This window comes from Volvox carteri (assembly GCF_000143455.1).
Source record: "Volvox carteri f. nagariensis unplaced genomic scaffold VOLCAscaffold_17, whole genome shotgun sequence".
Taxonomy (NCBI): domain Eukaryota; kingdom Viridiplantae; phylum Chlorophyta; class Chlorophyceae; order Chlamydomonadales; family Volvocaceae; genus Volvox; species Volvox carteri.
Window position 1 is genome coordinate 98,002 of NW_003307560.1, and position 20,406 is coordinate 118,407.

The 20,406-nt window shown below is 57.3% G+C and overlaps 3 protein-coding genes across 3 annotated transcripts; 1 reads left to right on the top strand and 2 right to left on the bottom strand.

The window, feature by feature from the left end:
* Positions 1–1,295: 1,295 nt before the first annotated feature.
* On the bottom strand, positions 1,296–4,743 carry VOLCADRAFT_59975 (uncharacterized protein; the record flags this gene model as incomplete). Its single annotated transcript, XM_002950099.1, has 6 exons — positions 1,296–1,895; positions 2,232–2,454; positions 3,270–3,340; positions 3,755–3,853; positions 4,339–4,399; positions 4,511–4,743. 6 exons carry the CDS (start codon positions 4,741–4,743, stop codon positions 1,296–1,298), a joined length of 1,287 nt encoding a protein of 428 aa, XP_002950145.1.
* Positions 4,744–5,283: 540 nt separating this feature from the next.
* Positions 5,284–9,611, top strand: VOLCADRAFT_90455 (uncharacterized protein; the record flags this gene model as incomplete). The annotated part of the gene is made up of 9 exons (XM_002949983.1): positions 5,284–5,555; positions 5,751–5,959; positions 6,375–6,628; positions 6,946–7,129; positions 7,610–7,824; positions 8,092–8,319; positions 8,565–8,771; positions 9,039–9,257; positions 9,528–9,611. The coding sequence occupies 9 exons, from the start codon at positions 5,284–5,286 to the stop codon at positions 9,609–9,611; spliced, it is 1,872 nt and encodes a 623-aa protein (XP_002950029.1).
* Positions 9,612–10,972: 1,361 nt separating this feature from the next.
* On the bottom strand, positions 10,973–19,577 carry VOLCADRAFT_60154 (uncharacterized protein; the record flags this gene model as incomplete). The annotated part of the gene is made up of 19 exons (XM_002950100.1): positions 10,973–11,248; positions 11,508–11,667; positions 11,935–12,144; positions 12,218–12,350; positions 12,710–12,807; positions 13,044–13,194; positions 13,639–13,749; positions 13,937–14,280; positions 14,542–14,663; positions 15,257–15,436; positions 15,688–15,875; positions 16,557–16,757; positions 17,118–17,319; positions 17,914–18,313; positions 18,419–18,642; positions 18,756–18,954; positions 19,028–19,107; positions 19,176–19,247; positions 19,311–19,577. The coding sequence occupies 19 exons, from the start codon at positions 19,575–19,577 to the stop codon at positions 10,973–10,975; spliced, it is 3,618 nt and encodes a 1,205-aa protein (XP_002950146.1).
* Between the last annotated feature and the right edge of the window lie 829 nt (positions 19,578–20,406).

A 20,406-nucleotide genomic window follows, 5' to 3' on the forward strand; every position in this document is an offset into this window, starting at 1 on the left:
TGCAGCCGCAATCCGCGCGCCGTACTTGCGCCGTACAATCATACAGTACGTGTGAGATGCTGTCAACTCGGTGTGCAGATGGGTTGCCGTGCGGTGGCAAACTGTCTTGGTATATGACTATTAATTGGCTCCTTTTGGATTTAGATCTCATGGCAGGAAAAGGAAACGGACAGTTGATAACACCAACTGTTTTCAGTTGCAAGCGGCCCACGGCGAGGCCAATCCGTCACGTCATTAGCAAATTGCGTCGCACAAATGATAAAAAAACATAATTGGCCTGTACAGCTCTAACAAAAGTTGTAAGAAGGCCTTGCAAAATTTCTGTGGTCGCACCTCAATGCAAATATGTGTCGCCGCGCGACAAAGGTAAGCCAAGCAACAGGCAGGATTTCGCACTTTGCGCGAATTGCGTCCCAGCTGAGCGCCCACTGGCCTGCAACTGTCTTGAGAGCTAACTGTCCGTACCTCGCCACACAGCCTGTCCCGGGCACCTGGTTAGCACAAGCCCAATACATGCCCCATGCCTCCATGCCGCATGCAACGGCCTCATCAACTCTCAGGAAGACTGGTACCCTACACCTGACAACTTGACGAACTTTAACGTCAACGGTATTGTGCAATATTGCGCCATAGACCGTAGGTCAGCCTTCCCGCGCGGCAGGGTATCCGCTCCTGTATGGTGTGCCAGAAAACCACATATCCAGTTTGAGTCTCCTAATCTTGTGTACAAACGCGAGAGGGCATACAGTGCCTCCCACCTTACACTACGCGCGTGAGAATCTCAGCCAACCGTCGCATCCAGTCACTTGCCTCCACATGGCAACCTTCAATTAGGCGACCTTTTACAGAACCGGAGCCCCAGGAAGGGGCCAGGCAATGACAAACGCTTCAGCACTTGCGTAACCACTCCATCAGCCTGTGTTTCTGCGAGTTACATACGGACATACAGCACATGGAACTCCAATGCCAAGCACCCAAACAGTTTTCATTACCCATGCAGATTGCTATACAGGCGTTCCACCGACACCGCAGGCGCATGACGACCTCGCGCCTGTCAGAACCCGTCCGGCGGCGGTTTCCACACACGGAGCGCGTCCGTGTCGAAGCAAATCACGGGCCCTGAACGAGTGCGAGCTTAGGCCTCCTCTTTCTTTCATCACTGATACACCCCGGTTCATGTCCTCGTCGCATGCCCTCGTCCCGGCGCTCACAGCAGTCCTCAGCCGCACAGTCGTTCCCAATGCCCAACCACTCAGTATATCGTGGCTGATTGCGCATGACTCACTCACCCACCCTTAGTTCGATACCGGCCCCGCATCTGCTGCGTTCGCTTGCACCTCTACTTTCTCGCCCCACATCCCACCCTGCATCTCTAAGCCCCCTGCCGTTGCTGGTGTCCCCGCACCACCCTTATCCCCGTCTTCCCCCGGGCCCGCTGGCGCGACCGCCTGCGATGCCTCCACCGTGCTGCCGCCGCTCCCGGCCGCCACGTCATCCACCCCCAGACCGAACTTCTCAAACAGGTTCCTGATGGACGCCGTGATGACCCCCGCCGACTCACGCGTGTAGCCGCCACTGAGCGCCATGACCACGGGGGCACGAGCCATGTCACGGCACCAGCGCCACACCACCTCATCCCGCTGCACCACACCCGCCGCAGTCATGCCCAGTCGACCCAGCGGGTCGCCTGCCAACACGTCGGTGCCTGCATTGTAGATAACGAGGTCGGGGCGCGGCAGGGTTCTGGCGGCAACTGCCAGCGCGGCGTGCAGACGCCCCAGGATTTCGTCGTCATCGGCTCCGAAGCGCAGCTCCACGGGGATGTCGATAGCGGGTTTGGCTTCGTCATCCAGTGGGAAGATGCGCGCGTTGTAAAAATCGATGATGTAGAAATCCTCCATTGGCAGCTGCAGCTTATCCTGCGAGGGCAGGTTACCGGAGGGCGAGGGGGCATAGGCGCGTTTAACAGTATGGGCGGGTTGAGGGGAATGCACAGCTCGATCATGTAAGAATAGAGAGAACTCCAGACGGCCGCAATGCAGGTCTTGATGCCCCCGAATTGCCACATAACCCTCTGTTCTGCTTCCCGGCTCAGCTCAAAGGCGCGCACGTGACTCCCTGCCGTACAGCCGCCTCGCCTATTGCCACACTCACTCACCCTTGTTTTCCTCTTAACTAATCATTTTAATCCTTTAACCTCACATACGACCCTACCCGCCCACCCCACACACCCGCTCCACTCCATTGCCCTGGTGTGCGTCCAGGTCGATGTACAGGACCACCAGCCGCCCCGCCGCTTTCCGTACGCGCCTGACCGCCAGCACGATGTCGTCAAAGGGGCACCAGCCCATGCCCCGGCTGGAGCTGGCGTGGTGCATGCCACCCCCTATATTGATGGCCCAGCCTCGCTCCAGAGCCAGACCAGTAGCCAACATGGTACCACCGACATGAAGCCTGTGGCGGGGGCAAGGAAATGGGGAGGGTTAAGCAACGCACATGTCTGCAAGCCCAGTCCTTACCCGAACGTGAACGCCCAGGAGTGGCAAGTACAGCGCTAATGGAAACGACGAGAGAACCCGTACTTGCGGATAACAAGAACGTGGTTATGACAGACCGGTACTGGGGAGGAGGAAAGCCGGTCGGGCGTAGTAGGTCGGTGGTCCAGTTAGTGCTGTTAGTCTGTGCCAGTCCGGGTAGTCCAGGGCCTAATGTGCGGGTTCTCGCTGGCAGGTTGGGTGGCTGGCCGGAGTGCGCCGCCCTAGCCTAGCCACTTGGCCGAGCAGAAAAGGACAAATCCAGGTGGTGGAGGCGGTGGTGGTAGCGGTGGTGGTGGTGATGGGAGGCCTTTGTACTTCCTGTCCTCTGTCCTTAGCTTGGTATAGTGTCGCAAGCGGACGGAAGAGCCCGGCTGGGGACGTCGCAGTGGAGTAAAGGAGGAACGGTCGGCTGTGGGCTGATGCGCCCGTTGCTGCCGTTGCTGCTGTGTTTGGCCAGCTGGAATACTTAGGGGGCTGCTGCTCGCTCCTGCCCGCGACATGCCTTAGTTAATTCGGCTAGGCCGGCTGGGCTCTGACTGGGTTTTGAACTGCCTTAAAGCCCTGCTGCAGCATGTGACGTGACATCCTGCGTGCACGGGGCCCGGTTGCGCCGCCAAGGTATACGACGCGCTATGCAAGCTGAACCAACCCAGCCCTCGAGGCCTTCCCATCCCATGCCAAGCAATATATTGCAGACCAGGGCCCTCCATTCTCCCGAGGCAGCCGCCTTACTTCATGGGTGCCACAATGCGCCACTGCAGCAGCTTGTTGGGTAACAGCGATAAAGCCGCCAGCTCGGTTACCTATTGGGGTCGAGGTGTGTGTGCCAGAGAAATACATAGCACACGTCACGGTGTAAGGTGATTAGTATACAAGCTCACGCAAAATAACGTTGTGATGAACTCGAGATGTATGCGTGTGTGTATCGATACATGGCAGGCTAACGTAGCAGCAATGACCACTGGGCTTGAGCCGGTGCGAGGGTCAGCGGTCACGGACTGACGGCGCCAGCCAGTAAGCCAGCCGGTAAGGAGCCAAGCCACGGGCTGAGGGCAACAAGTGTCCCATCCAGAGGCGTGCAGGCGGTGACATCACTGCGTCAGCTACATGGGGATTGGATTCCGGCTAGAGCACCGAAGCGAGGCCACGGCCGAGCTCCGACCCACGGGTCATCAACCCACCCACCCCTGGCAGGCGATAGCCAGCTAGTCACCCACCTGCACTATGGTGAAGTTGTGGTAGTGTATCCGGTACAGGTAGTCCTGCGTGTGCACATCAGCTAGAACCTCCAGGGAAGCCTCCCGCGGCTGTACCGTCTGAGGGCGGTAAAAGAAGCGGGAACGGAAAGAGATGGGGGTTAAGGAGAGATTGCCACGCGGTGTCCCACTCGGACAGATTAGGAGGGAGGGTCAACATGGTGGTTGCGTGGCCCCACGTTTGAACACGAGGCCTCATCCACTTCACTGCTGCCGCAAAGGTGAGGCCAGAACACCACACACCCAGGACACCCAAACGAGCGCCTCCGACTGTAGTACCGTACCCGGCACCGGCCCCTTCGCACCAGCACCCTCCTACTCCGCATCAGGCCCCAATTGAGGCCCAGCGGTTCGGCCGATTACATGTTACCACTTCCCGCCAGCAAACTGGGAATCAGGCAGGCGCCCTATGTTCTGCGCCTCTGCCCTATGCGCTCTTCCGGTCACACCGCATAAGAATTGGGCCTGCCGTAACCTGGCCAAGTGGGCCGTATATCCGTAGCCCTGCACTTGCTAGCCGACAGCGCGAATCTGTGGGAACCTACCTGACCCTCCCGCAGCACGTGCTGCTTCTTCAGTGCAGACATCACTTTGCCGTATTTGCAACTGTGGAGCACGCCGGATACGTTAGCCAATCAGCACTACGCGTATGGTAATACGCAAAGTCGACGACGACGATAGTGTTATGAGGTCCTTAGTCGCTTTGTAACAACTTACGAGTCAAATGGGTGCAGCTTTTCCACGCCAAAGAAGCTAATGTTGTAAGACGGATGATACACCACCGGCAGCTGGCAGGGACCTGGCCAGGGGCCGCTGCAGAGGTCCGCGTAGGCGGAGCTCAGGGAGCCAGGGGGAAGGCGAGCTAGGGAGGAGAACCGAGTAGGCAGCTTGGGCGGCCCCGCAGCCCCGTCGGGTGCTGGACCGTAGTTGGCATCTGCCGTTGAACTCATTTTGGCTGTGGACTGGACTGTTGCGTTAAACCGCTGGTCTACTCTCTGAGGGATGTGTCGTGGCAAGTCCCGGCTTGGCTGTAAGCTGGGCGATTTCGGGCGAGGTGCTGCGAACCGGGACCTATGCATCGACGCTATAAGGCATGTACACCGAAACAACGTGATGTGTTGCTGGGGTAGGTCTGGTGCTAGGTGACATCTGCAAATCCAAATTGCAACTTCACAGGTTTGAACCAAGAATTACGATAAGAAAGTACATTACGCATGTACATAATGTCATAACCATAGTTCTGGCCCATAGCGGGTTGAAGCTCTCAAACATATCCCTAACCACTTCAGTTTCGCCGTGTTTCGCAAACGGCTAATCAAGCTGCTATTCCTAGGTACAGAGGTACTAAGACTCCTGTCAAATAGCAATGTTTTCACTAGTTAAGTGTATAATAGACACTTGCTCTAGCCCGCTTTTGGAGGTCCTGAACGTAGGAGCGTTGACTTAGCTCCGATTCCCTTCCAAATCTTGTCTTCTACATGGCTTCTACAATGTCAGCGCTGCTACCAAGTCCTACCATGCCTTTTCCTGGCAGGAGTCGCTCGTGCCTTCGCACAATTTGCACGTCTGCATCGTTAGGGGCTCAGCGCTGGCGTGAACGGGGCATCTATACGTCCGACCTGCTGTGTCAGTACCATCGCAAGCAACAGCTACCTGGTCATCGGCACCATAGCCAACGGAGATTACGCACGTCAGAAGCTGGCGGCGGAGCTTCGAAAGATCAGCCGCTTGTTTGCCAGGCTATGAACTCGGCCAGCTTTGGGTGAGCAACCTGCTGGGTGCCTTCTGCCTTCTGCATGGGTCCCCTGAGCAGCCCCGGCTGTGGGCAGTTTTGGCTCCAGCGTAAAGAAGCACCCCCGCGAAGCCTCCGCATAAGCCTCAACCCCCGTTTCGCAGCCACCCACCTGACTCAAACCCCCATGTAACCCTATCTTCACACATATCTGTAAACCCGCAGGCCGCAGCCGGGTTCCTTCCCTGCCTGGGTTTGGGGTTGGGGTGGAGGATGGCTGGGGAACCTGGCACGCTTCTACTATTATTACCGCGAGATCCTCACGCGGGCTGTGCTGACTGTGGGCCTGTTGGCAATCATCCGCTGCGGCCACTTCATTCCAATGCCAGGAATTGATCTGGCACTCGTGTCTACCGCAGGGGCGAGCACAGCAGGTGGGTGCGGTCTAGTGGCTGCAGGGGGTGGGGCATGGAGGGCTTCCTGGCAAAGCATGGGGGCATCTGGGCTGGGAGGCTTTGTTTACACGTCACGTGTACATAGGCAAGCTGAGATGGAATGGCGTGACAAAGTCATCCATCAGCTTTGTGCCTTCGGGGTAGCCTCTTCCCATCATTCCACCATTCTGTAATTCCCCCACGAACACCTTTGACCTCGTCCTCTCTCCGCTTTAGGCAATTTACATGATCTCACACCATGGTCTACATGGTGTCGCCTCCGTCCCTAGCCGTTTGCCAGTTGCCCAGCGCGAGCACAGCAATTGCTCCCGCATCAAGCCTATCATTGCATAGAACCTGAACCGTGCATGCCTAAGCTCTGCCCCCTTCCCGCCGTCACTTCACTCCGCCCCAGGTGAGCGGCTGATCAAGGCGCTCTATGGTCAGGCTCAAGACATTCCCGCCTCCCTGTTCGATCTGGGCATATCTCCCTTTGTAAACGCGTCCATCCTGCTGGCGGTCGCGCTGGTGCTACCCCAGGAGATGGCCACACTGCCGGGCCTGAGCTGGCTTAGTCGGCTGCGGGAGGCCCGGAAGGAGGGACGCACGGGCGAGGCGCTCATTAACTCCACCACCAACCTCGTCGCTCTGTGTTTTGCGGTGTATCTTGTAGGTGGTTGGAAGCCTGATAGGAAGGAAAGGCAAGGAGGGTGGGAGGGCTGTCCGGCCAGCTTTGCATCGGGATTTACAGGAGGGTGCATCCTAGAAGAACGTTCTACCTTTTTTGCACCTCCTGATTGTCCTGGGCTGTTTTTCCCTTGAGCTTATCCCGGGTATCTATCTATCCTTGCATTAACATATGCAATTTCTCGCATCTGCGTAATTGTTGACAGTTCTCATCCCAGGCCCCCTCGCTACTTTCCAATAGACTCGTGACCACATCCCGTCCTAACCTCCGGCCTCAAATGCCGTGCTCGGATGAGCAGGGCCTTGTACGCGCTTTTGAGCTGGAGCCTTGCGCGGTGCTCGGCGGTGGCGGCATGTTTGTGCCACAGACCGTCCTGGCGCTGGTGGCGGGCAGTGCCTGCATCCACATGTGCGCCTCCACCATTACGGCCTTTGGTCTGGGGAATGGCTCCTCGCTGGTCATCTGCTCCAGCATTATCACGGGTGAGCGCATACACCATCGCACCGCGGCATTCACCCCTCAGCGCTCGTCACACATACCGCAATGATAGGGTGAATGGCTTCAAGCGAGAGAGGGTCCTGGATTTGTAGGGATTCTGTGGCCGACTTTGAAGTGATTGGATATTTACGGTGGGCCAGCCCCTGTGTCGTGTGCGACAGGACAAGGGTGTGTACTAACGGATGGTCGGCGGTAAGGGTGGGCAGCTATGTCTCCGCGGCTGGCCTGGCCTGGCCGCTGCCTGTTATTCATTTCCTTAATAGGATTAGCTACTTCGGCTGGTGCTATTCTTGCCACACCTTTGCAACGGAGCGGCTCTAATCCGGCCCATCTTAGTCTGCCATCCTCGTTTTGCTGCCTGCTTCGACTCGATTGTTCCTAGTCCATCACATTTTTTCAAAAAACCTCGTTCAATGGATCCTGTCTCCGGTAATCCCGCGCCCTTCATCTCGGCTGCGGCACAGAATACGCGTCCACATTGCACACGGTGCTGTGCTCGCTGGACACGAGCCTACTATCCCCCGCCCGCCTGGCGGCCATGCTGGGGGGCTACCTGGCGCTTGTGCTGACCTCCGTGTGGCTCTCCACTGCGGAGCTGAGGCTGCCGCTGGTGCAGTATGCAACCAGCGCACCTCCGCCCCCCGAGCCGCGCGGTGGTGGTGGCGGAGGCGGCGGACTGGTAGGTGGCGTGATGGAGATGGTATGTGCGAATGAGTGTGCTGGATCGGTGCAAATTCCAGCGCACGTGGGTGCAGGGCAGCGTAGCGCGGAGGGTTTTAGCCTTTTCCTATCCGATTGAAATATGTTGGCAGTTGTTATATCTCCATCTGGGGGCCTCGAGAGCGGTTGCAGCGCTATATTCGGGAGGTAGCCATGGCTGGGGTTCCCTCTTTATAGGTGCTGTTCGTTCGTTCCGCCCTCTTCCGGGCGCTTCACTTGCCCGCAGCAAGACCTCATCGCTCAGGCACGGATTCTGGCACAGAAGAAGAGCAGCGAGCGGTCGCAGCGAGGAGTAGCGGGTGGAGGGGTACCCCTATCCTTGCCTGGAGTTGGCACCGCCTCGGGTGCGGGATCCGGGGTCGCAGGAACCAGGACCGTGGGTTCAGGCTCTAATGCTGGGGGCGCTCGCCCGTCTGAGTACTTCCCCATCCAACTCAACTCCAATGGCATGATGGTGAGGTGGCAAGGGATGGGCAATTTAGGGGGATAGCAGAGGATTAATAGGACTAGGCTGAAGGTTAAAGGAGAACGACATGCCTGTGCCATCTGCCAGGCGACTGTTGCTCTCGATATACGCGTGCAACACCCCAGGATATGCTTAAATGCCTTGTCAGTCCTGATGAAACACTCTCTTACCGATGGACACTGCTCGGTGATAAGCGCCTTCCTCCGTAACCGACAATGCTGACTACTTCGCAGTCCATCGTGCTCGGTGGCGCAGCATACTTTGGTTTTCTTCCCAAGTTAGTGGAGTTGCTCGGCGGCGGCGCGGGTGCGGCGGCGGCCTTGTCCTCAGCTCTAGTAAGCCCGTTGGGCCTTGTCGGCTACGGCCTCACTGTAGCTGCGCTGGAGTTCCTGCCTCTGGGGGCCATCAACCCCAAGGAGATGGCCGAGTACTTCAACATGGTGCGCATTCGTTCATGGGGGCTACCGGGGGTATGCGTGCCAGGCGCAATGCGCAAATTATGGCATGAGAAGCTGAATATTAGCACGGCACCTTCAGTCTTTACGACGCCTGGGACGTGCCACAGTCCTATTATAATTATAAACCCTCGCCCGAACACCTTTTCTGTGTTCTTTTACACCGTTTACGGTCGAGCGGAAAGCCCGGAGATCTGACTGCTTACTCTGTTTCTTGTCCCAACGGGAAACTTTGACACTCGGCCGTACCAGATGAACGTGGGCCTTAAGGGTGTTGTCCCTGGGGAGCCCACCGAGTGGGAGTTGCGCAACAAGCTGCTGCAATGCAAGTTCTGGGGTGGTGCATGCCTGGGCGCCCTAGCGGTGGCAGCGCAGCTATACGACAGTGCATGTGTGCAGATCCTGGGTACTAGCCTGGGCACGACCAGCCTCCTCATCATCGTCGGTGCGGTGCTGCAGACGGCTCGACAGGTGAGGCAGTCGTGCGGATGTGCCACAACGGCGGGTGGTGACCTTTCGGGAAGAAGAGCAGAAATGTTGTCTCGGCGCCGTGGGGTGGCTTTGGACGTTCCTTCCACCCAACACCCAAAGTCCACCCTAAAAGGAACCTTCTCGTGCCGTGTTAGGAAAGGCCTTTCATGAGCATGCGCTTGGGGAGGGCGGCTACTGGATAGATGGGGACTCATGAGAGGCGCTCTGTGCCCATCGACCTACCTCGCCCACCGCGCCGCCATCATGCAGGTGGAAGGCTTGTTGGAAGGTCCCAAGCTGCAGCGGAAGCTAGACCAGGAGCGGGCAGCCATCCAATCGCTGTCGCTGCTGTAGTACCTGCGCTGTGCAGTTCGCGTAGCAGGAGTGTAACCAGTTGTATGCCTTGGGCATTTTCGAATGGGCATTTTCGAAAGCAGCTGAATTCTCATGCACGTTAGGTGTGATGGTCAAGGGACCGGACGGCGTTTTTTGTTGGAGCGTGGCTTCTTGGATTGTGCTGGATTTTCACGTTTTCAGTTTCTTCTTGGTTGGCACCCAGGTGGGGTAGGATAATGCGGTGTGACGATCCGATGCAGAAGTGGTAGTAGGGGCAGGTAAGTTGCAAGCATGGGTTTGTAATCTTTACGCGTGACCTGGTTTACATAGTAATATGGTTTAATAAGGTTATCACCATTGTTCACTGTATATTCCTTACATTCCTTAAAATACATGCTAGCACGTCCTATGACGTGGTGAAAACACAACGGCCTCGAAATTTGCAATGTTGGCTTGGAGATTCGCAAAACAGTATGTAGGTGTGCACGTTTCCTAATGCGCACTTCCCACTCATAAAACGTGTAACTACAACCACCAGGAGCTATTGCTACAAGGTGCTCTCTCGGCCACCGTGCACCGCGCTCTGACAAGTACCTCGTGTGGAACGTCGCAATATGCATCTCCAGAGCATGCCTCCTCTATTGCTCTCAACACGTACCAGGACATCATGTGTATAATAATATCCATAACAACTGGTAACAATTCACTATAACATCAATCATTCAACTGATTCCAGTGATAGAAGTGACCATCAAATCAAATCCATGCTGGCTAACCAGGAAGTACGCCGTGTCCACCGCGAAACCTGCTGGACTGCCCCAAAGCCACAAAATCATGCATACATTTCAAGCAGAATTAAAACTACAATCTAGTGTACCTTGCATCTTCCCATTGAACGCCGAATCCTCAGCCATGCCCGCCTTATTGCAGTATCCGCGGGCCACATCCATGCATACAATACCAAACTCGCTTTCCAAATGCCACCATTCCCATAATGAAGATGCCTAGCCATCGAAAGCCGTCGTAACGCAAAACGTGGGGAATCCGAAAGACGCCTCTACGCATTGTGCCCTGGCAAGAAACGGCGTCCACTCACGGTTTACTCGGCAAAAACTGTATGGGGGCAACGCGCACCGGAAAGCCAGATCTGTACATACCCACAAAACTTCCTTTATCAGAACTATGCAAAAAACGTGAACACGTCGGGCGTACCTTGCGAGCGTACACCCGCAAACAATTAGCCAAAAGCACCGCGACAAGCCCCTCATCACACCTTTGTGCTCTCACATTCAAACGAAATATTCTTGGTGGCCATCCATAACTCCTCGGCAGCCTGTTATTGGACAGGACGGGCGCCAAAGCGCTCGGCTGCAGCCTTATTACAACACGCGTGTGTTGTAGGAGCGGCAATGCGGACAGGAATGGTACACGAAATGGAAAGGCGCAAAGCCCATCTTGCCGCAGTCGTTGCAGAGCACCTGCTGCATGCGGCCTGAGTACTCTGGCGGCAGCCTCTCCGAAGCCAGCAGCGAGTCCAACATCTGAAAGTACACCGACATGTCGCCGACGGACTTGCAGCACAGTGGGCAGGTGTAGTTGTATCGAGTGTACGTGAGAAAGCAGCTGCTGTGCATAAAGTGCCCGCAAGGCAGCTCCTGCGAACGGAAAAGCCAAGCTGTAAGGCACGACCAGAAGGCGCAGAGTGCGGCACTTCTCTCCTGTCAAAAAGAAAGGTGGAGATGAATTGGACCACCCTAACACGGAAAACTCAAGCGGTAAGGTAGTGGAAAGGTGTTGACCGGATCCCGCGTCGACACGTGCAAGGACAAACGGCATCTGTGCCAAAACTGCTGCGGAAACACCTGTGCAGTGACGCACGGCATCCGGTCCTCGGCCTGCAACCCCTCGTCGTACCTTGATTGGCTGGCTGCTATCAAACAGCGCCTCATGGCAGACGGGGCAGTTGCCCTCAATGCACTTCTCGCGGCATTTATGGCTGCTGAACAGCGTTAGGCTCATGCAGGCGTTGCAGTTCATGCAGTGAAAGAAGTCCACGCCAAGCCCGCGCCCGCGCCTGCGTGCAGCGCAAAGCGCGCATTGTGGAAAGCACCCATAGAAATGCGCATGACAAGCACATCACCAAGCGCTCGAGACAGTCCCTTGGCACTGAAACACTCAAGGCACGCCCCACGACAGCAAAAGCAGTGCGGCATGCGAACGCGCGGGGGGCGGTTGGGCGCTTCCATAACCCGTACACATTGCCGCCACAGGAACCCAGCTACCAGTGCAGTTCCCAGCAGGCAAAGGCCCCCAAAATCCCAAGTGTGTACCAGGAACGTACCGGCAGACGTTACAGAAGGGGCAGTGGTAGATATCCTTGCCCGGCTCGTCATCAAAAAGGTGGCAAATGTTGCACACGTAACGCGCCATTGTTGTGCTACAGCAGCGGCAGACGGCCCCAACCGGCTGCCGTGTGCCGCACATCATGCAGCGCATCTCGGTGACGGCATAGCGGTCCATTCGATGGTCGGACGCCGCATCATGGCACAACCTGTGGACGCGGGGTGCGTGCAATGTCATCTGCGGCATTGCAGCACAACCATTAGCACTCACTCTCAACGTACCGGCAAGTGAAGATCTTCCCGCAGCAGGGCGCGACAAGCTGGCATTTTCGCTGGTAGTGCTGGCAGCCCAGGATGCCGGCCGCAGCATCGTGACACGTGCGGTGGATAATGGCGTCCACAGCCGGACATTTTGCTGTGACCACTGGCGTAGTGGAACCTTGCACGTCATCTGTCCATGGCAGGCAGAACCATATGAGGAGGGGTACGGGGAATATGGCCTCTGGTGCATAGCCTGTAATTCATATTGCTATTCTGTCTGGAACCCAAAAAAACGCATTGCGGGTCACCGGAGCCGCAAGCTTCTCTCCAAGCAAAGGCCTACAATCCCGTTCCCTAGCCCAGTCCCCATCCATCACCCTTTTCAATAGCTGGCCATACACAAATTCCCACCTGTGCAAGTCGCCGTTGCCGCACCACCCGTGGTGGTGATGCGCCCGGGTGCCCAGACAGGGCTCTGCTGCTGCTGTCGTTCCGTGGCTGCATCGGAGAGACCCATCCTGCGCTGCTGTGCAACGATGTACTTTGACACCATGATGTTTTGCATGAGGTATGCCTTGCGCTCGGGCTCCAGGGACGGGTCATTGGACACCCTGCACATCACCGACAAAGGAGCACCGTTACACGGGCGGTGATCAGGATGCCATGAACGGCGTTGCAAAAACGCATTGCGGCCTCATGGTGCACGCAGGAGCCCCAACCCACGTTTCCTATGCACAGCGGGGCAGGAAATGACACCGTTTCTCAGGCTTCCCCTATCCCTATAGAGCTTTTGCGCGATAAGTGACCTCTGTTACTGCTTCACGCAGCGCACACATCGCACCCACACCTGTGGATAGCCGCCTCGAGCTGCTGCTGGTTCATCCGGAAGATGTCCTCCCAGCCAGGGCGGAAAGACGTGTTGTCCGCCACAGCTCCCTGGCCGTGGCTGCTTGTCCCGGCAGAGGGCGCGTTGGAGGGGCCCCCTGCGCTCGACCCGTCTGCAGCCCCGGCTTGGGCGCCTGCTGAACAAAGGCCAATAGTGCGTCGCCATTACTTGTTAGCATACCCCCTGAGTACCAGTGAGGCGGCTCCGCGCAGTTCCCCCCAGTAACCGTCGTACAGAGCCAGCGAGAGTGATGTCCAAATCGCAGATAACTGCACGCTTTACAATGTAACTCCGCCATATATGGCCACCTCAGTAACAAGCAGCTTAGGCTGCATTTGGACTACCTGACTTCCACGACCACCATCTACCGCCACCCGACCGCGCTACTAAGGTGCAAGCTCCCGTGGCCCGCTGCGCCCACCTGCGAGGTACTCCGCCACCTCCTGCAGCGGCTGCTGGCTCGTGTGCGTGGCGCCCATGTCGCCCATCCCGATAGAGCTGGCCCTGCTGGGGGCGCCGCTGTCCACACTGCTTCCCGTGGAGCCTGAGCTGGCACCCGCCCCCGCGCCCCCCTGTACCGCCTCCAGCCACTGGTCGAACATGGTGTTGCGGGTAGCTGCGCGCAGAGAGTCCATCATCGCATCGCGCTCCTCCTCGCTGAACGTCTCTGCGGCGGACAATAACAAAAGGCAAGGAGGCGACGAGCAGGGTGTGGACGTAGGAGACGAGTGGATATCTCCAAAGCCCGCCAGGCACCTAACCGATCCAGCCATTAACCTATGCCTCAATCCCTTCCAACCTGGCTGAACCTAAGGTCGTGTCCGCTCTCAGCAGCAGTCCACACACGGACCCACCTGACACCCAGGGCAGCAGCGCCTGCAGCACCTGCGCGCCCGTGCGGCCAATGATGACCCCGACCAGGTACTGCTGCTCCTCGCGGCTAAAATGTTCCGTGAAAAGTGGCCACAGCTCACTCTCCTCCGACCTGATGTGGGTCTCCAGGGAGGCCCGGATGGCGGCACACATGCGCCGTACGCCCATCACTTGCCGGGACAGCTCCTCCTCGTGGCCGGGCTTCAGCAGGTCCACCGCGCGGAACTGGTCAATGGCCTGACGGCGTGAGGAGGGGCCATTGGAGTGGTAGAAGGCAATGTTGGTTGAAGTGGGAGATTTGTCGGGCGGCATGGCGTCAGGGAGACTTGGGCTGTTGGCAGAGGGGAGGAAAGAGCTTATCACGAGTGAACGAGGACAGCGAAGATTGCGCTTTACATTGTCCAAGCCGGGTCAAATCTTGGCGCACGGCAACCCTCACGATGGTCGGGCATGATGCGTTTGTGCATGCAGCACCCCGCGCAATCCATTGGCACGGCCAGCAGTTCCCACCGGGTTACATCCCCGTACCCAGCCCCGTACCAGCCCCTAGGTGGCCCCTTCCCTCACCGCCTCCAGGTCTGCAAACAGCTGCTCCTCCTGCCTGTGATCTAGCGTGTAGGCGTGGCTGACATTGCGCAAAGCCTGTTTGGCCTCCAGCGCGGGGAACACGATCTCGTCCTCGGACTTGCTGTGGGCCCGGTAGATGCCCTGACAGCCCGACAAGCAACGGGGTTGGAGGCGCAAGGTATGGATGGGCCGCAGGGTAGCCAGCCTCAGATGGAGGCTCCTTTCCATACACCCATCCCACAAAGTAATAGGTGCCCATCCACGGGGAATAAACGAATTTCATAACTGCGAGCCACTGGGCCCAGAGCTCGGAGACCGGGACCAAGTTATACCCACACTACTCAGGTGACACATAGATGCCAACCGCAGCTTTCCGCCTTAGCTTGCTCCTGCAACTCTCCACACGTACATACCTGCAGGAATTGAAAGCGCCCGTGGAAGTTCTGCAGCACCGGCAGCAGGCGACCGCGAGCCACAGCCGCCACGCCACCACCGAAGTCCGCCAGCCCTGTGACCCCGGGTTCCAGAGGGACTGGCGTTGGGGTGCGCCGCATCAAAGTCAGCGCCCCTTGCTCCGCCAGCCCCTGCTGCTGTTGCTGCTGCACACACGCACCGGCAGCATCCGACGCAGCTGGGCGAGGCACGGCTGCACCATCCTCAGCTGACGTTGACCCAGGTCCCGAGAGTGCAAGCACTGGCGGAGTTTGGAGCTGCTGTTGCTGCTGTTGCCGCACCCACGCCAGCACCAAGTGCTCGAGGCGCATCGCATCAGCTTCCATCTGCTTCAGCTCCTGGCGAAGGGCCTTATGGAACTGGAATATGTGATCAATCGGGTTGTAGCCGCCTCCACTCCCGCCGCGGCCCGCCCCGTCGTCGCAGGCGCAATCGCATTGACCTCCGGCGACCTGACCATCCTGGTGCATCCAGGCAGACCCTGGGGACCGTGCATGACCAAATGCCGACGGGTTAAAGATCATGGCCCGTTCCCTTCACAAATGGAATCGGATTGAACTGATGGCCAGAAGGCATGACAACAACATTTGCTCTCTCCAACACCGCCTAACCATGCTGTGTCTGCCCACTTTGTGCGAGGGCCTGAGATGTCATTCTATTTGCAGATTTTGCAGATGTAAACACTCCCTAGTCTCCCGCCTGTCCCATGCACGTCCAATTTACGCTGCTTGGACACACAACACGCACCAGAAGGGGGTGTGGCGCCAACTGTCGGTCCGTCCTGGGATTCGCGCCTTTGATTCCGCAACAGCGCCCGTGGTGCAGTGCTCAGCTCCATCTCGGCAAGGCCGTACGTCCCGTACGAATCGCATTCCATGCCGCACGCCCCAGCACCAGCAGCTACGCCAAACCGCGGATCCCCATCCTGCGCACCCGGGCCCTGCGCGAGAACGTGGTCATTCGACAGCCTCTGCCGTTTGCTCGCAGCCCCGTCCTCATCCATGGCAGTGACCAGGGAGCGGCAGGAGGAGGCCCCCGGAAACGAGTCCCGGCAGAAGACGGGTTTGTAGACATCCATGCATTGCTGTGGGTCCCTACCGGCACCTGCAGCTGGCATAGGGAAAGAATGACCAAAATGACGAGGTTACACTCTGGATCAACCTTGCGCAGACATAATCTTCAAAGAGAGAACAGCACGGCAACAGAGAAACAGAGAATAGCACGACAGAAGCTAACCCCAAGTGTTTGCATGACCTGCAAATCGCATGTGGCCTGAAATTCAGGAAGTGGGGACAAACGGCTCTCACAGTGCTGCCTGCCTACACAACATGCGGCGCCCGCACAGCAGGCTGTTCCAGCGACAGTCACGCATGCCCGCCATTCCAGCAACCTCACGTGTCCCTCAATTTCCTATGGTTTCACAACGCGGCACAAGCGACGCAGGCCCGACCCCAAGCTCAATACGCCACAGCATCATCATTTCTGCTCCGTTCCCAGCTGAAATTCACGCACCAGCGGCTTCTGAAGTATGAAGAACTCCTCCGCTATCTCCAGCCCCCGGGGCCTCGGCCATCGAGACACCCGCTGTCCTCTTTTCCCCTGGAGCCGCCAGTGGGCCAATACATGCGCGTGGCCCTGTCTCCGGGGCCCCCAGCGGTACCGTGCTTGGCCGGCCGCGTCGCGCCCAGCGCGACAGCAGCTCCACCAAGGGCAAGTCACCGGGGGGGGCCCCCAGCCGGATGTTGGAAAGCAGCGAAGCCGCAGCGACGTCGTCCAGGCCGCCTGACACAACAGCGCCAAAAGGGATCATCGAGATCCCCCCACCAAAAAGCAGCTAGGAAAGTCATGGATTGCATTCTTATCGCATTGCCAGCAATATTACTTTGGCCCCGTAGCTAAACATAGCTTAGGTTTACTTCATGCTGCCATACACCAATGCACCGTAAGGACAGCATCACAAGACTTCAGCCAGTTTGTCCTTGATTCGTTACGCGTCCGGTATCCCACGTTGATGATGCCAATCCTCATCCCTGATCGGGTACGTACAACCTTTTTTATCACCATCCATTTCCTAAGGAAGGTTGACTACCGCCTTCCACTCTTGCAGGGCCCAGACCCCGTCTGGGGTTTTCCCTCACTCACTCACGACCCAGGGCATCACCCTCTCCAGCAGCCGCAGCGGCATTGCACGGATGGTGCGGTACACCAGCATCCTCTGCTGCGCCTCGCACAGGTGCATCTCAAGCAGCGGAAACACATCCGTCTCCTCGCGCTGCATGTGATGCTGAATGGACGCGTGGACAGCCTCCGCGCTACAGCACAGCTTCTCCAGCATAGAGGCAACCTCCTAAGAGGGTCGGGAGGGTCGTAGCAGCAGGATGAATATAGCCTCCACAAGGAGGTGCCTATGTAGGATCTCATACCGCCCTCCGCGTACACCTGAAGGCTGTGTTGGTGTCTACCTATTGGGTACCAGTTCGGTTACGGCGGGGGTACCGAACTCCTTGAGCCCGTTTCCAGCAATAATTCTAACCTGAGGACAGACGGCGACTTCAGGGGCACGGTCCATACAGAGAGACTTCCATGCGCTAAGTCTTCGACAGGGCTTCACGATTTGGGTTGTTGTATATGCGGCACGAATTATCGAGCGCCCTAGGCTGGAAAGCCTGTGCTGGGCCCATGGGAGCACGCGACTGAGAACCTCGAGCTCCTTTTCCATTGCAGTCAATTGGATCCCAACGTTCTCTGGCTGCCCACTGCTGAGCTGCCGTTGCCACTGAGTGGCACAGCGCCGACGCACATCGCCAAGTGACTCCTGATGCCACCAAAGCCCCAACACACAGCCAACGATATGGCAAGCCCCGCCGCCGCAGACGCCTTCCCGGCTCTAGCATCAACTCCCTTTTCACTCGGTCCCCATCCGGCCGCAACATTTCACCTTGCGGCCGCGCCTGGCGAAGGAGCGCACGTCCGCCAGCATGCGTCCCAGATCCTCAAAGCTGGACAGCTCCGCCTGGTGGTCCTTCTCGCACTGATGCGCTGCCCGGCCGCCCACATTTGCCGCCAGGCGCTGCACCTCTGGAAACAGCACCTCTTCCTCGCTGATGGAATGAAACACGTACACGGAGCGCAGGAAGCGGTGGCGCTCCAGCAGTGCCGACAGGTGCGCGGCCGTGACGTCCCGTCCTAGCTGCAATGCACGTGCCTCCCGGGCGAAATCAGCGAGCGAAGAACAGATGATGCGGTGAAAATGTATAATATCTTGCAGAGGTGCGCGACGTGCGGCACCGCTGCTGCTGCTGCTGCTCGCTGGGTGAGATGTATTTGTAGCACGGTCACTGCAGATGGCGCCGGAGCTGACACCGGTGCGGTCCGCTGCATACGCCTGTGAATCTCCTAGCTGCTGGGCTGCCTGCACTTGTGCCATCGCCCCGCCGTGGGACCTGTCAGGCATCATGGCGGCTGGAAGGGCGCGAGAGGAGGACATGTACATGCAAGCGCTCCGATTGCCACAGCAAACGAAGTCTGCAGGCCGTTCCTGTCTGCTAACGTTCGTATGCGGCAGGTTCATTTCCGCCGCAGGCCGCAGCCAAGTCATCAGAAGCTGGGAAAGTAGGTTGTCGGGTATAACGTTCCTGATTTCGACTAGAAGGTGCTCTTGCTCGTCCTGCGGGGCAAAGGGATGTGCCATGGTACAGCACTATGATGGTTTCGGGTACAGGTCGCGGCAGGAGAGGGTACAACATGGGAGCCGGGAGGGGGTTGTTCACCCTAACTCACCCTAGGGATGCGGGGCTTCAGCTGTGACAATACTCGCTCCACAGTCTCGAGGGGAATGCTGTAGAGAAATTGTGCGACCAACTCTGCCTGTTCAGCAAACGAGAAGTGCTGCAGCAAAAGCGGCAATAGCTGCTCCTCCTCCTTTGCCAAGTGCTTCCTGAGCGTCGTGTGGATCTCTTCGACCTTGCAGATCAGCGCCCTGCAGGTTGCTGCGTTTAAGACCCGAGGTACCTCGCGGCGTGGTGTCCTACCTCCAGCGATCAAAGACCTACCTTATTGTTCCCTTCCGTTTGCTCTCGGACTCCTCAAGAGCGGTTGTTAGCAGCTGACTTAGCTGCTCAAAGAGAATCTCCTGGACTCACGGGCGAAAAAGATTATCCTCTAATTTGCTCAACCATACTGCACGTTAAATTAACGCACCTCATCCTGGTGTTCAATGCTGTAAGCCAGGGTGACATTCCGGACCTTGGCATCCAGCGCTGGGTATAACACCTGCACAGAGCCCGCGCAAAGCTCAGGGTAGCCCCTCGCCGCCCAGGTGGATATGCATCATACCTCATCCTCCACTGTGCTATGATACTTATAAACTTGCTCAAGAAACTTGTAGCGCTCGCGCAGGTCGCTGAGCATTAACTCCACGCCTTCAGCCGGGACCTCCAAGGACCGAACCCTATCCGCCAGGAGATGGAGTTCGGCCCGAATAGAATTGTGGAAGTGGCCATAGATAAAGTTAATGGGCGGAAAGCACGCTTGGGTAGCGACGCAGACTGATGACGACACGTGGGCTGAAATAGGTACAAGGTGCGCTGTTGCGCTAGACATAACAGCAGAAAGTAATAATTGGAAATCAAGATGATGGCGCGATGAAAGGCATACTGTTTCTCATTTCCCGGTAACAATACGTAGGTTGCCTGTTGGTTTGATTGCGGATTAATCCAAGGTTTAACTCGCAGAAAATGAAACAAGCATTCGGCGTAGTAGTATACGAAGGGCGCGGATGGGAGAATCTGAGGAATACGCACTGTTGTCAGGGAGTATGAAAGATTATTTCACCTAGGCTGAGCTCTGTTTACTATTTAGCGGACAATCGAAAGCTGCGTGCAACGTGTGTTACTTTTGATTCTGTTCGGTTCAACGACCATCGTATCTCGGTCGACCCCCCGACATCACTCCCGTCGAGCGTTGCGACATAAAGTAAACTATGTCCAACTTATTCAAGGTGTTAGCTGTTCATGCCTAGATGCATTCAAGCACAGCAGCTGTATGGCTACCAGGCCTGTGGCTCCGGCGTGGTCCCAACCGTCCCTGCACGTGCAAATAGGTACAAGCGCGTGCCATACATACCACGCCGTAGAGTTTACGCGCTTCCGGTTTATCGGTTCACTAATAAACCAATGCGTCGCTACGATAACCGATGTCAGCTTGGCGGGCTTCGATGGTCCGTCATGTACACATAACTGTTTTGAGGACAGTCATGGCCTTGACAAAACTTAGTATAAATTGTGCTAGGATTGTGACTTCCTAAAGACCAGGCAGGCCAGGAGGATTATGCTAAGCGAGCCAGAATCGAACAGACCCTCCAGAGACTACAGTGTCCGCTCTTACATGCACTGCCTTGCCACCCATGATCATCCACAAAACACGGAGACGG